The 15453-nt window shown below is 35.1% G+C and overlaps 1 protein-coding gene across 17 annotated transcripts in view; it reads left to right on the top strand.

Moving 5' to 3' along the window:
* Positions 1–15453, top strand: part of BMPR1B (bone morphogenetic protein receptor type 1B) — a 448576-nt gene that overhangs the window by 374570 nt on the left and 58553 nt on the right. For 5 of the 17 annotated variants that reach the window (XM_027544024.1, XM_027544025.1, XM_027544036.1 and 2 more), the window contains 3 exons: positions 6346–6443; positions 8070–8135; positions 9918–10140. The exons of 6 other annotated variants lie outside the window; for them this stretch is intronic. In XM_027544024.1, coding sequence (XP_027399825.1) covers positions 10086–10140 — 55 coding nt within the window. In that variant the 5' untranslated portion in view covers positions 6346–6443; positions 8070–8135; positions 9918–10085. Of the gene's footprint in view, positions 1–4771; positions 5133–6345; positions 6444–8069; positions 8136–9917; positions 10141–15453 lie in introns of those variants that run through there. 6 more of the 17 variants (XM_027544038.1, XM_027544029.1, XM_027544028.1 and 3 more) reach the window with 3 other exon arrangements.

Genomic DNA, 15453 nt, shown 5'->3' with positions numbered 1-15453 from the left:
ATGCACATAGTTAAAGTTAGAGAAAAGCTTGTCTCATCGTGGTCAACCTCTGAGTATTCAATATGAAAAAAACACAGAACCATGCAGAAGAAACAGAAAATCCTGACTATGATAGCTTACAACCAAAAAGCAAAGCAAGCACATATCAACCAGAACTCATTAGTGCCACATTTAACAAATTATTCTTCTCTTCTTAATTACTTTTCTGAGAATGTGAACTTTGTGTACCTGTTTATTTTACTTTCATATTAATGAATCACTTTTTGCTTTTCTCAAGTGTTTATCAGTATTTCATAACTGGCAGCAGCTAAGTGGTGACAGCTTAATTTTCAGTGCTCTGTGTCATTTATGTTTTAATTGATCTCTAAGTTTATATTAATAATTGCTTTCATATCTGTCACATATAATATTTTTGTGAGCTATCTAGTGTTTCCAACTGAAAATCTCTCCTTAGATCTCAAAAAGGTTCAAATATATATATATATATATATATTTTACTCACTTTGCCTTCTTGAAATTATCTCTTATGCTCATTCCCTTCTCTTCCACTGTTGTTAAAATTTCTTAGCTTATCTTAATATATACATAGATTTTATATATCTAGTGACCAGGAGTTTGTCATCTAGTGTGGCAGTTCTCAAAAAATGATTCATAAGGATAGTAATAAATTGATTTATTATTAACATTTTCACTGATGATACAAAAGAGAAATAGTGGTTAGAGCTGTTGATAGAACCTTAGCGCAAATGCAGATGGGGCATCAAACTGTACTTACGTTCCTCTCTGCCATGTATTCAGAGTAAAAACAAACCATCAGTCACGCCAACTGACCAAACACCAAACCAGCGAACCAAACACCCACCACCCAACACCAAGCAAAAAGCTTTATTGTTATTTAATAATACCGTGGTTAGATAATATCCTGAATGAAGCTGTTAAAATTCTGATGTTTATTAAATTCCAGCCTCTGAGTCTATTTCTTTTTAATATTCTGTGTGACAAAATGTGGAGAATACATAAATTCTTCAGCATCCTGAAGATTGATGGTTACTCAATGACTTATTTCATGAAAGGCAATTTTTACTATAAAGAATGACTGACAGACAAACCGTTGTTCTTCAGGCATGGGTATTTGCAGGTGTATTCTCAAAAAATGAACAGAGCGAGCCTCTCACTTCAGGGAAAACAACTGCCAGTATTTATTGCTAATGATCAGATTCAAGCTTTCAGACAAAATTCAGGATCTGGAAGCTTGCACGCACAGGATTGATCTGCATAACTGAGTGAACCAACTGGACAACTAGTGCCCATTGTTTCATCTTCATGCCTGTATAAAAATCTATTCAAAGTGTATGACAGACAGTAGATTTTATCAGATTATGCAAATTTCATTGATAGGGTTTCACACTTGACTTGAATCTAACTTTGAAGAGATGTCTACTTGTCCAGTGTTTGTGTAGTACTCCAAAATAATCACTATTATGAAAAATGTCTACTAAAATATAGGTCTTTTTCCAACTACATATCTGTGGCCGTACATTCTTCGTATATGTCAGACACAATATATTGCAAAAGATATAATTCAGAAGCAGATACCCAGTTTCTTAAGTTCGACATTAAAGAGATTTGCAAAAATGTAAAACAGTACTACATTTTTTGTTTTTCTGAAAGCATATTAAAATAAATGGGTTCCCAGGTGGCACTAGTGATAAAGAACTCACCTGGTGATGCAGGAGACATAAAAGACACACGTTCGATCCCTGGGTTGGGAAGATCCCCTGGAGAAGGGCATGGCAACCGACTCTGGCATTCTTGCCTGGAGAATCCCATGGACAGAGGAGCCTGGCAGGTTGCAGTCCATAGGGTTGCACAGAGTTGGACATGACTGAAAGCGACTTAGCAGCACACATACATATTTAAAAACTGTTCAGTTTTAATTCCTAATTGAGTAAATGATAGCTATTATCCATAATAAAATTATGGATAAATTTTTATTTATAAAAATATGATGCTCTTAATAATTTTTAATTAGGGAAAAGAATCTTGAGAGCAAAACATTTGTGAACTGCTGTCTAGAGGAGTCATTGCTTTTCAGAGTCACAGAGCCAAGAGTTTACCTCCCACCTTTGTCTGCTGCTTACTTGTTTGTTTTCAGAAAAATAACCTCTCCAAGCCCTAGTCCCTTCATTTATAAAATGAGCATTTTGAGGATTATATTATATGAGATTTATCAACACATAATTTGGGACAGATAAATGCTTTTTTAAATTAAATACTTAATCCCCTTGAGACTCCTTGAGGTGGAAATCCTGTAACTATGAAGTGTTTGAGATTTTTAAAAAATTAAGAACTGACCTAAGGTCACACAGCTAATACAAGGGAGTACTGGAATTCTTATATTTTATTAATATAGTATTCAGTACCCTCTTTTTAGGCTATAGATGCAAAAAAGAATGTGTATCAGCAATGTGAAAGTTATGTGGAACCATACTACGTCTGAAGTAGGAGGGAGGTTAGAGAACACACTTTCCTACCATCTCCTTTTACTGATAAGGACATTCAGGGCATACAAATATATCATTGTGACCCCTGAATTGCTTTGAACCTGAAAGTATTTTTAACATAATTTTTATCATCCTTTCTTACCTCCCATTCTTTGCTTGGCTGGACTAAAAGAACTCAATTATCTTTGGCAAGAACTATTCTTACCATCCCACACAGATGCTGATGAAAACAAAAGCACACGAAAGAAAGAAGATAGAAAGGATATGGTAAATAACCGTAACCTTCTGTGTCTACTGGCTGATCTGTTTTTATTTTGTTCATTATTTTGATTTTTTTAAACCTTGAGAACTCAGTGTTTGTTGGAAATTTAGCTGAAGTAATTTAAGAAGGGGATGTTTGGGGAGACTTGACACTGTAATAAAAAAGAAGGAACTGGCTGTGTTTGGAACAGGAGAATGTATATGCCAGTCAGCGCCAGACAACCCATCTCTGCAGAACAGGCTGATAAGACTCCTGGCTAACATTCATTTGGTAATTTCTAGAGAGGAAGGCGTAGTTCTTTACTACACATGCTAAAGCTTCTCCTTCTCCTCACCCACAACCCCTTGATACCTTATGGACACTGGCATTAAGGCTTGGTGCTGCCACGTTATTATGGTTATTCTTTCTTTGTTTCATCATAATTTGCTCCCTTTGAAAACATGAACTTAATATACTCTATCAAAGTAAAATCCAGCCTTTATTTAAACATAGCTTGTATAAATAATCAGCTCAAGGGAAGTGAAAGTTATTTCCAGGCTATTGTATGTGTTAGTTTAATTTTAGAAATTCCCTACTGCCGTTCAGTTTGGGCTCTTTGTCCTGTCCCCTTTCCCCTTTCTCTAATATAATGCAATCTCCTTTCACATTTATTCAAATTCCTTTTTCAGTAAACTCATTAATGCAAGCCCACAAGCGTACATAATTTAGTATGCATGTAATATTCCCTAAATATGTAAAAATAGACGTCAGCCTTAAAAAATCTGCCTGAAAGTAGATAGGTGAAGTCAGGGGCATCCATATATACCGCCATATTTATTACATAAAGTACGCGTACTTGTTATGAATGATTTTCTGTACTTGTTGCCAGATGGGCTTGCGTTGATTTTTATTCCTCCTGTCCATGACTAGTTATGATGTTAGGCAGTGGGAGGTGAGATGCCCTTTTTCCAAATTGTTTATTGAGTTAGGGGAGAACTGGAAGTAGTTAGTGATAGAACATGTAGTATTTTGGAATATTCGGGTCACCAGAGCAACTGCTGCTTTCTGCACAGATTCTTTTCTTTAGAAACACCCCCACCACTCTCTTTGTTACCCATCCAGGGAATGCGGTCATGGGAAAAGCAGTCATCGTGTGGTACTGATGTGTTATGGTGCTGACTCAGGGTCATTTCCTTCACACTGAGTTTCTAATCTAGACAGGTATGTTTGGCTGAGTCTTTTCTCGTGATCTAACTCATTCATTGGTATTCCTTCCACAAACACATCCTGAGAACCTGTGTTTACCGTCTATACCTTATTTGGTCAACCATCACTGTGCTGGTTTTCCAAACAAAACTTTCTGGACATTCTGGAGATTTTCCAAGTTGATAGCAAAACTCGGGCTACACAATTCCTTCACCTGTTTGGAATCTAGTTATCCTGTTATACGTGTGACTTGGCCTATTGTAAGATGAGTTGGTGCTTGGTTACATGTTCTATATAAGTTACTACATTTTGATATAAGGGCACAAGCGTCAGCATCTCAGGTTTTCCTTTCAGGGCTCCTTTGCACTTTCTTCCAAATATACTCATTTTCTCTTTGTCCTAAAATCCTTTTCCAGCTGGGCTGATCTAGCCTGGGAAAACTGTTCTTTGTTCATAACCCAGGAAGGAACGGATGCAGGCCAACCATCCTCTGTGAGAAACTGGTCTCGGTTGTGCATCTGGGTGTGTGAGAAGAGCCGGGACCCAGCAGACAAATGGCAGGGTGGCTCCCCTGAGAGGACAAGTAGGGATGAAAGCTCCCACTTAGGATGTGTGTGTTGAGTGGAGGGGGCAAACAGAGACATTTCACACCTGGTGTTTCCTGTCTTCTCAGTGGGAATGGGAGGGAAGAAAGGAGACATCTGGATCTTCAAGAACAGTGGAGTTTTTGAGAAGCCATTGCGGGTTGGGAGATAAATGAGGATGGAAGGTAGGAAAGAGTCTCACGTTTTTTTTTTAGACAGGACTATTCTGCACAAACACTCGAGCGGAGGGCCCCTGCCTTCGTTTTCCCTGTGCGTTGTAGAATATTAGTGGTGAAGACCTCAGGGTTTGCTGCTACCAAGCAGAAAAGTAAAGCTGAGAAACTTGGCTTGTGTCGATTTAAAAGCACATTCATCAGCCACTACCGGTTATGCTGCAGAAGTGGAGAGTGCCCCGTGCATCCTGCTCTGAGCATCAGCTCTTGGCCTGACTCAGACCCTGGGTGATGGACTGAGGAAAGGAAAAATGCCCTAAAGTTTCTGTTTTTTGATTATTGCCTGGGGGAGGGTGTTCAGTAGTGAGACCTTGTTTGAGGTTTGGAAAATACTAGGGATACCTGGCAAGAAGATGGTTTTACGGTAATAATTTGCTACTTGTGTATCTTCATTGTGAACATACTTGTAGGATGTATGTGTGTATATGTGTGCGAGAGAAAAGGAAAGGTTATATAAAATAGTAAATCTTTGGAATGAATGTTTATGGTTGATATGATTTTTTAAATTCTAAATTGATATGTTTACCTTCAATTATTAATAACCTCAGAAATCTATGACTATTAAGTCTTTAATAGTAGGCAGAATTTTTCTGATCTTGATTCATTTAATAGTAAGAATTTCCTTCTAGTCACTAAAAAAGATTAAGAACATGTCACACTTACGTTACTGTTTGAGTTTAATATAGGTTTTGAATGGTTAACTACAGTTTTTTTTTTTTTTTTTCTTTTTAAACACAGGCTCTGGTAGTTTCAGAATTGAAATACTGTTTCCATCTTTCTATCTCAGGCTTGGTTTCCTCAAGACCAGGTGGCTATTAATGTGAACCAGTTTTTCTTAAGCATTTGTTACTGATATCCTAACGTTTGGTTTTTTGTGGGTTGTCGTAAGTTTTCATGATGTGACAAAAACTTAATGTTTATTGATATCAAATATTTTATTGTTGTTCAGCCTGCTGAATTGTCAGTGAAGTAGAACAGAAGAGGTGATATTGAAGAAAACATTAAAGGTTTGCTAAGAGGTGGCAATAAATGTGGTATTACTAGCAGAGATGCTTTTGAACAATACTGCTAAGGAATAGGTCTAATGAGATTTGGGACGTTGTTTAAAATTAGTCAGCATTAGTGTAATGTTCTTTCAGGGAACGTTTGTAATGCCCACAAGAATGTGTCAGTGGAGTGATCAGATTCCAGACGAACTTTCAGTTGCTTTCAGTAGTTGACATAACACACACCTGTGTGTTCTCTTTTCTGACCTCAAAATTGTTTTGAAAAACTTCTGACATCTGGAAGTGTGAAAAAGAGCAGATTTTGATTTGTTTTCTGACAAGTGGGAAGAATAAGTTCTAAATATAGTGGGTTTTACTTGTGTATGGCACTTGGAGAAAGCACCATGTTTATCTCATAGCCTTCTAATCAAGCACAGAATAAAACCTCTGAGTTACATGATAGATTAATATTTTCTTGCAGCATTTTAATATGCTAGAGATGGAAATATGTATATACATACACATTTACATAATATTATAAATGTAGATAAATGAGCAGTTGCACTCAGTTGTATTTCTTTTTCTTGGAAGGAGTCATTTAGGAATTTTCTATCAAAACAAATTGTGAAGAGGAATACTATTGATAAGAAAACTGACCCAGTTCAACTTTAACTTTTACACAGTGACAGGTAAAGCTTTCCTTGATAACATATATTTGCTCAACCTCAGTATTATCATAAATGCTGTCACTTAAAATAAAATATCAAGTTATCAATAAATTTTCTTTGAACTCGAATTACTCTGCAATAACTTTGGTAACTAAATCAGTTGGTCTTTTAAAATATATGCTCTATGTTTTATATATTATATTATAAAATAAAGTGCTTAATGATTTTGTGTGTTCTGGTATCCTAGATTGATTTTTATTAAATCTTCAGATTTTTCTTTTCACAATTAAGCTTCACTTGGTTTGGCATCAGCAGCTTATTCCTTGCAATCTATTTAATTGAATAGCTTCTGCTGTTTATCCTAAAATGCAGATAAATGGCTTTCAGCACACTGTTTATAGTTTAGTAGTTCCTGAAGTGAGTCAACATTATCTGCTAGCGTCTACATGTCATAACTAATGATCTCTCTGCTTATACTTTCTTGCTGGTGAGGAGACACTGAACTCTACAGAGGAGAAAGCCCTGAACACTTGGGGGTGGGGGGGCTTATTTGGGATGGAGCCTATTGAACAGCTTTTTTCCCCCCCTTATTGGTATGAAATGGGAAGAGAAATATTTCCTTTACCATGATTTCAATTGCACAAAAGCAATCACAAAGTCCTGTATTCTAAGGACTGGGATGAAAAATTGGGGGGATGTAGCTACTAGAGGGATTTGTTTTATTCCAGATTATCTCTCTAATTAATAATTAGCACAATTTTGATCCTTTCCTGGCCAGGCTATTTGATATGATGGTAGAGACGGAGAGCCACTAGGAAATTTTCATGTTACCACCAAATAGTTACTGTGGTTTCAGTGATGAAAGCAAATAGTTTTTTGTCTGCAAAGAAAGATGAGAAGAAAATAAGTAACCTTCATTGTTGAAAATAAATAACCATCATTTATCACAAGTGAGGTCTATTCATTCTGAAAGAACCTCATGCTCTTTCTTTAAGGAAAATACAAAACAAAAGTCAATGAGACTTCACTCCTACTGAGGATCAGCAGGCTTGATGGCTGTTACAGTTAAAGCTGACAAAGTTTTGCCAATCTCTGATTCATTAAAAAATGAGAGTTCTTGCCTCCCATACTGAATATCTGAGTTTTTAGGTAGAGATAAGACCTTCTGTAGCTGAACTTAGAAAAAGACTTCTTAATAACTGAAGAACAAATTCTTTAATTTTGGTAAAATATTTTGCTTGGTCTAAAATATTCTTTGTCAAAGTGGGAAACTTTCTAACTGAAGTGGTCATTTAAAATAGCTACTGTCCTTTTCTCCTATATTAATGTTATTACTAATTGTTGGGAGTACTTTGATCATTTAAATAGAACGTGAGTAAGTATATATTTTTTATTACTCTGATACTGAAATTTAAAATCATATACCAATTTATCAAAATATTTCAGGGTGAAAAGAAAAACATTATACACAAAGATATGTCTGCCTTTTGTTGTGTGGCTGAGAATAACCATGTTTGTGAGAGAGAGTTACTTGTAGCATCTTAGATTCAGGGGTTTTTTGGATGGTTTGGTTGAGATACCATATTGATAATTATTTTAAAAAGGAGAAAGAAAACATTTTTACTTTAGAATATGATGTATGGGCAGGTAATTTTTGGCATCGTTGAGGAGTTACAAGTTGGCTGAAGAACTACAAAGAAGGAAAATTTGAAGGTAAGATCAGACTTTTCAAAACCTGGGCCATTTAGTTTGCTAGGCTTTATACAATTACAAAATTTAAAAAGTAAGATTGCTTTTGAAGAATGTTTTGAAAACTGAAGCCATTTGTTTATTGAAAGAGGGAAAGCTTGAGAAACATCAGGCCAGAATGTTCCAATGTATGTCATACCCAGATTTAAGATAACAAAATCATTACAATAACAGAGTCTCAATTCAGATCTTTCCTTGGTGTTTCTGCTCAAACATCAATAAGACTTTTGCCTTTGACAATCTTATTCCAAAAAATCAAACAAAGCTGATGGTGGTTCAGAATCTCAATACTATTTTATGGTCAATTAAGTATAATTTCAGAAAAAAAATTTTTTTAAATTTAAACATCAGTAGTCTATATATATTTTTTCTAGTCATATAAATACCCAGAGCCCAACTCGGTTTTCTTGTTTAGTTCTGATGCACAGACCAGAGTATGGGAATAGTTAGGAAAATATTAATACAACGTTTTGTGGCATACTACCACAAACCTTGATCCTTCTCCAGTTAGCCTCACAGTGTTATCTGGAACTTTAAACGCAGTATTATCTTTAACACTGCTGTCCAAATATAAAGGAAAGCTCTAAGACGTGTCAGATTCTAATGAGGGAGAATGCTTTTATGACCATAGGAATTTCCTTTGACCCTATTACTCCTAATATATATCATATGTAATTTTTCTAGTGTTTTTATATACTGTTTTCTTAGTAGGTAATTAATGTCTAAGTAATGAAAATAAAAAATATTTTTAAACATTTTAGTATATACTTTATATGTAAGATTTTAAGTTGATATATTTTCTTAATTTCAACTCTTTTTGTATATATAAATGAATGTTTAACCATCTGCTACTAGGAAAGGGTGTCTGGTTTTTGGGTAAGTTTTTAGATTATTTAAAATGGCATGGACACTGGCCTAGGGGACAGATGGTTTTGTGTTTATATAATAGAGTGTAAATGGAAAAAGAGTGAAAATTTTGGTATGAGTGAATGGTCAGCAGCCCTTTTATGACAAAACAACAACAATAACTGAAAAAATAACTTTTATTCACTTTTCTGGATTAGATTTTAAGGTTTATGAGTTAGTGGCCATTTCTTCTTCACCTCTATGAAATCAGAGTGCTTTGTAGATAGCTTTGTGTATGATAAATATTTCTTAAATCAATTTGGACTTGCCAGCAATTTAATGCTGGATAAAATAAATATTTTCTGCTGTCTTAAGCCACCCATGATGAATAAGATATTTGTGTTTCAAATATAAATTTTATATAAAAAATTCTGAGTCAAGTCCAGTGATATGGTGGACTTAATAAAAAGATAAAATTAATGGTAATCATTTGGTTTCAGTTTTGCCAGCAAAAGGAGTTAGACATCTAGAATAGGTAAACCTCTTTAAAGAAAGATTTTTAAATGTTTGTGTAGCTGATCAATTTGTGAAGTTATGCTTATTTTAAAATAAACCCAAGAGTTGCATGTTGATATACCATTCTAAATGTCAAAAGGATAATGTCAAAAATAGATTTCTAGATACTTGAATGTTGTATGTTTTTCTGCCTTGCGTATAATCAGAGGCAGCTTTGAACCATCTGGAAATGTTACATAATACACTGTGGTCAATGATTTTTTTCTTTTCTTTTTATTTATTTTTTTGATTCTAAGGTTTCTTTTCTCTTTCACCTTTCCACTGTCATATGCCATGTATCTTGAACATAGCTCAGTGCCTGAACAGAATAATCTCTCTTGCCAGCTCATAATCAAAGGGAGTACTGAGAAAAACAGCTGAGCTGTATTAGGCAACCACCGTCTGGACTGCATTTCTTAACTGGTGAATAACACATCACAGGTGCAGGATTAGAGCTGCCTACGGTGCTGGGCTCTTTAGTGGACACCCCTAGCAGTTCTGTGCATCCTCCTCATGTCTCATCCCAGGGAACCTGGCAACGATCTTAGCAAGCATACAGAAATCGCGAGTGAGTAGTGGGAGATGCTTTTTATCTTACAGAGGTTGTTTATCCCCCTCCAGAAATGTAAGCCAGACCAGTTAAGATCCTTCTGGCTCACACAAAAGGGATGATGGAACTTAGTCCTTCTTGGCATAGAGGGTGGAGAACAGTACAGTTTAGGGGGTTCAAAAACTTTGTGCATGAAAATTACTGTGCATGACAAGCAGATAGTTTAGCTTAGCTGTCCCTGCAGTGTATGATTGAAGTTACTTTTAAACTGCTAAATATTGTGCATACCTTATTTCAACTTCTGTGTTGTCCATGTGTTGAGTGGGGGCCTGTGTTTGCCCTTACACATTTTCCAGTACGGTCATGATTAAAATCAAGTGTTATGGCTGTGTAAAGTCTTTGTGGTATAATTTGTAGTTTTTGACATAGTAAATTCTTTTGCTGTCTGTGACATGTAAGTCTCAATTCATAGATTACAGAAGTCTAAGTTACTTTCTCGCAAGTACGATATTTACAATATAAAAATATTTTAAAGTATGTATTAATGATTTAAATATTAGAAGGAATCAGTGTTTTGAAGATTTAGTTTCTAAATCATTTAATCAGGAAGGTTATAAATTGTTTTACAGTAAAGTATACAGTCAGAGAAACTAAGACAAGTATTCTTTAGTACTTCATGTCATTTTTGCTATCTTAGAAAACTTTTCTGTGAATAATAACACATAATTTTAAACAGAACCATGTAAACAGCACTGCAGGTTTTGTATAGTTGTTTCTTTAGTTTTTCTGTTTAAACTCCATATAATAGCTTTCTGATATTCAGATTTTGTTTTAATTCATTTTGCTGCAGGTTATCATTATTCCATGTTGTTTCATCATAGACCTTTAAACTCGTTGGTGATGATAGTAGTTAATATTAGTGTATTGTAAGTTAAGTTTTAAAATATACATATTCTATTTTATTCCTCAAACATTTAAACGTTTGAAACAGCAATATATTTGCATTTTTAAGGTCAGTAAACTCCTCACTAAAGTATCCTTTAACCATTATCCAATTAGAGGATACAGAAAGGATTAGAAACAGAGAGATCCTAAATGCTTTCCAGGTTTTTTCTTTGGGGAGAAAGAATAGCATGAACCTGGTGATTTGATTTCTGATCTATCTGGCTTCATTGTCACGTCTCTTCTTTACATGGATGTCTGTTCAAAGTAGTTTTACACATCAAGCTGTCTTGGGAGTGCTTTGCAAAGCTGTGGAGTAAGTTTTGGTGTGATGGCAAGTAAAACATCCACTTTGATTAGCTTCAGAACTCTGTGAAACAGAGCATTGATAGAAACATCACGGAATAAAACCAAAGCTCCTGGCTTGGCAGTCTGCCATGTCCTGGTGTACATTATTGTCAGAGAGGCTATGGTTCAGTTTCTTTTCCAAAAATGTGGATTTAAACAGACATACTAAGTATTTTAAAACACAGAGATATTTTTGACCTTTAAAATGATCCTATTAGCTGTGATTTTGCTTTTTTATGAAGGTAGATTCAGTTTGATGTTAAACTATCTTTAAACATGGTGGTTACTTGCTTGTAAAGTTTATTATTTCTTATATTGACATTTTTACTAAGATACTTGTAATCATGTTGTGTTTTAGAGTGTTTTCAAAGGTTTTTAATATCTGTGAACATTTTGGTTGAGCTTCTCAAAACTCAAAAGCATTAAAACCTGAGGGAAAGGTAGCTACTGTTTTACCCTTAAGGAATATAAATGTGATGTCCAAAGAACTATAACTCCTATTATAATCAATTATGATGCTTACTTGGGCTCATAACTCTATATTAGTTAGCTGGAAAACAAATGTACATGTTGTATGGTCCCATTTATGTAATATTTCATTTTTTAATGATCTGCTCAACTCATAGCATCTCAGAATATAAAACACTTGAATTATTGAAGTTTTCACTTTTTACCCAGATGTTGTAGGGTCTCTGGGCAGAGCTTGCATGATATAAAATGTTGAAAACATGATTGTCTTACAGAAGCTGAGTGATGTGGTGATATGGATGTGTTAAGTATAGTGAAGAGAGAAACAATTGCCAGCAAATGGAAACATTTATAACAAAATATTTTATTATTACGGCCCTGGTTTCTATAGTGGTCTAGCATGTCTCTAACATTGTAAAACTAATGTGTTTTTCTTACCCTATTCAATAGTGTCAACAATGAACCACTGAAATGAAACAACTGTCAGAATCCCTGGTTTTGGTGCTTATGTTTTCCATAGAAGTTATTGGTTGATTACTGCCACTCCTGGCCATCTTCCCTCCTGTGTCTCCTACCTGAGACTTAGTTATATTTGACAATTCTGTGTGGCACTGTGACATCCATTTTATTGTTTGCATACACTGTTTTTGGTTTTCCGTATGTAGTTGATTTGTCTCACTATGTTCCACATGCAGTCGATTTTTCTCACCAGCAAGATTGCTCTGTTGCTGAAGGTACTTCCAGTGCTCTTGGCCATTGTGTTATGTAGATGGAATGAATTTAATGATTCATTTTTACCACAGGGAAAAAAGAAAATGAGTAACAATGTATTAGCCACGAACAAACTATCCGTGTTTCTTAAACCAGAAAGCTCAATATTTTTATAGACATTTTGTGCGCAGTGATGAACCTAAAAAGGCAGTTAATGGAAATAACATAAAAGAAAGGGGAATTAAAGAAAAAGAGAGAAATCAGGGTGAGAAAAAGGATGGGGAAAGAAGAAAAGGAAGAGAAGTAGAAACATTTAGGAGATGAAGCCTTAGAGATAAGGGACAAAAGCAGTTGAGTGAGGGAAAGATAAAAATATGAACAAAAGCAAAAAAAAAAAAAGGCAAAAAACAGAAGCTTTAGCAGCACAGATAACAATGACAATTTACTATTATTCACTCAGTATGTTCAGGGAACTGTGATAGGTGCTTTCTTTGAAATAGCTCATCCAGTTCTCATAGAAAGCCAGTGTGTTCTAACACTCTCCACAGCCTCTGTTAAGCAACTTGCTAAGGCCACAGAGCAAGGCAATAGCTCAACCAGGTTTGAACTGTTGTAGCCGATATCCTGGTCAAGTCTGTGTCCACTGCTTGGGGCCCACACGTGACACAGTTTCTCACTTGGCATTCCATGCCCTTCTATAGCATGCTAGCCCCTGGACTCACCACCACCAAGCCTCCATTGTCTCTCTCTCCTATGACTTCTGAGACTCTTGAAGGAGAAGGACACTCCTGAGCAGTTAACATCACTATTAATAATTGAAAGTCTACTCTTTTTTAATAATGCATGAGATTTTGCTTTGATATTTTTGTGTCTAAGTTGTATTTATATTTTGTTTTCAAGAGTTTAGCCACATATTCCAACTTTTTATTAATGATTGAGTTTCATGTTGTTTATATATATATTTTTAAGTTCTGTTGCAAACAGCATAGAAAGCTTGTTTGAAAATGTCTTAGTGTGAAAGAGGGCTAGGCAATGAAAATTGAAGTCAGGACTTGTGAATTGTATATACTTGTTAGATAGTAATTTGAATTATTAAATCGAGTTAAATGATTCAAGGCTTAGGTGATAAAAATAAAAATAAGTTATCTATTTAAACCTACGATTCAGGATCACTAAAGCTTAAAAATTAATATTATTTTCAAACTCTGATTCACATTTTATTCCTGTGTATTTTTAACCAGTATACCCTTTAAACCAGTTTTGGTTGAGAAAGGAAATGGGCATTGATTCATATTATTTATTATCATAGCACTGTGGACAGTGGTAGAATGGATCATTCTCAAAGCACTACTGGACAGCGTGGTGTTTTCGTATTTTCTTCCACTAATCTTTTTACCCAAGGTACTTGAAGTACAAACTTGTATGATATGAATTTCAGTTTCTCTTCTTGCTCCGGCCTGCCCTCTGGTGAAGATGAGGTAGAACAGAGAAGACACTCAAAATTTTGTTAATTCTGGAGATATTTGGAGATCTAAAGAGAAAAAAAAAAAAAAGAAAATGAGAGCAAAATAGATTACTAGTAGATTCTGTGGCACCAGATAATTATATGTCATCTTTAAATGAAATTTGAAGAGTCACAGCTCTTTTTTAGTACATTGCATATTTGAGATTTAATTTTCTTGAATTATCCCTATTCATAAAGATTGTTCTTTATGTGTTTTAATGTGATAGTGGATTCTAATATTCTCTTCACTGTGACATATAAAACAATATGTATATCACAAATTTAAAATGATTTATTGTAGTTTTGAAATGACAAGAATGTTACCAAGAAAAAAAAATCAAAACTAAGTTTAGCTAAAGTGTACTTTAAGATATAATAAATGTACTGTAGGATAGGGCTTCCCTGGTAGCTCAGACAGTAAAGTGTCTGCCTAAAATGCGGGAGACCCAGGTTCCATCCTGGGTTGGGAAAATCCTCTGGAGAAGGAAATAGCAACCCACTCCAGTATTCATGCCTGGAAAATCCCATGGACCGAGGAGCCTGGTGGGCTACAGTCCATGGGGTCGCAAAGAGTCGGACACAACTGAACGACTTCACTTCACTTCACTTCACTGTAGGATATGACCTGTTAAGCCTTTGTAATTGAACAAAAGTCACACTGCTGCATGATGATCATTTTTATTTCATGAAGTTTGAGCCTGAAAAATCTGTAAATCTATCTCATAGGAAAATATGTGTTGAAGTATGTTCTTTCTGTACTTGTTGAGAGTTCTTTAAAAACACAAATGGATGTTAAATTTTGTCAAATGCTTTTTCTTCATTGATTGATATGATATGATTTTCATCCTTCATTTTGTTAATATGGTGAATTGCACTGGTTGACTTGTAGAAATTGTAACATCCTTACATCTCTGGAGTAAATCTCATTTGATCATGGTGTATAATCTTTTTAATACATTGTTGGATTCGGCTTGCTAATATTTTGTTGAGGATTTTTAGATATGTTCATCAAGGATATTGACCTGTAGTTTTCTTTTCTTATGGTGTCCTTGTTTGGTTTTGATATCAAGGACATTTTCGCTTCATAACATGATTTTGGAAGTGTTTCCTCCTCTCCTGTTTTTAGAAGAATTTGAGAAGGATTGATATTAATTCTTCTTTGGATTTTTGATAGAATTGACCAGTGAAGCCATCTGAAACTAGACTTCCGGTTGTTGGGAGGTTTAAATTCTTGATTCAGTTTCCAGATCTTTCTGCTGCTGCTAAGTTACTTCAGTCGTGTCCGACTCTGTGCGACCCCATAAATGGCAGCCCACCAGGCTCCCCTGTCTCTGGGATTCTCCAGGCAAGAACACTGG

Source organism: Bos indicus x Bos taurus, chromosome 6 (assembly GCF_003369695.1).
Source record: "Bos indicus x Bos taurus breed Angus x Brahman F1 hybrid chromosome 6, Bos_hybrid_MaternalHap_v2.0, whole genome shotgun sequence".
Taxonomy (NCBI): domain Eukaryota; kingdom Metazoa; phylum Chordata; class Mammalia; order Artiodactyla; family Bovidae; genus Bos; species Bos indicus x Bos taurus.
This window is presented reverse-complemented; position numbering and strand designations above follow the sequence as displayed.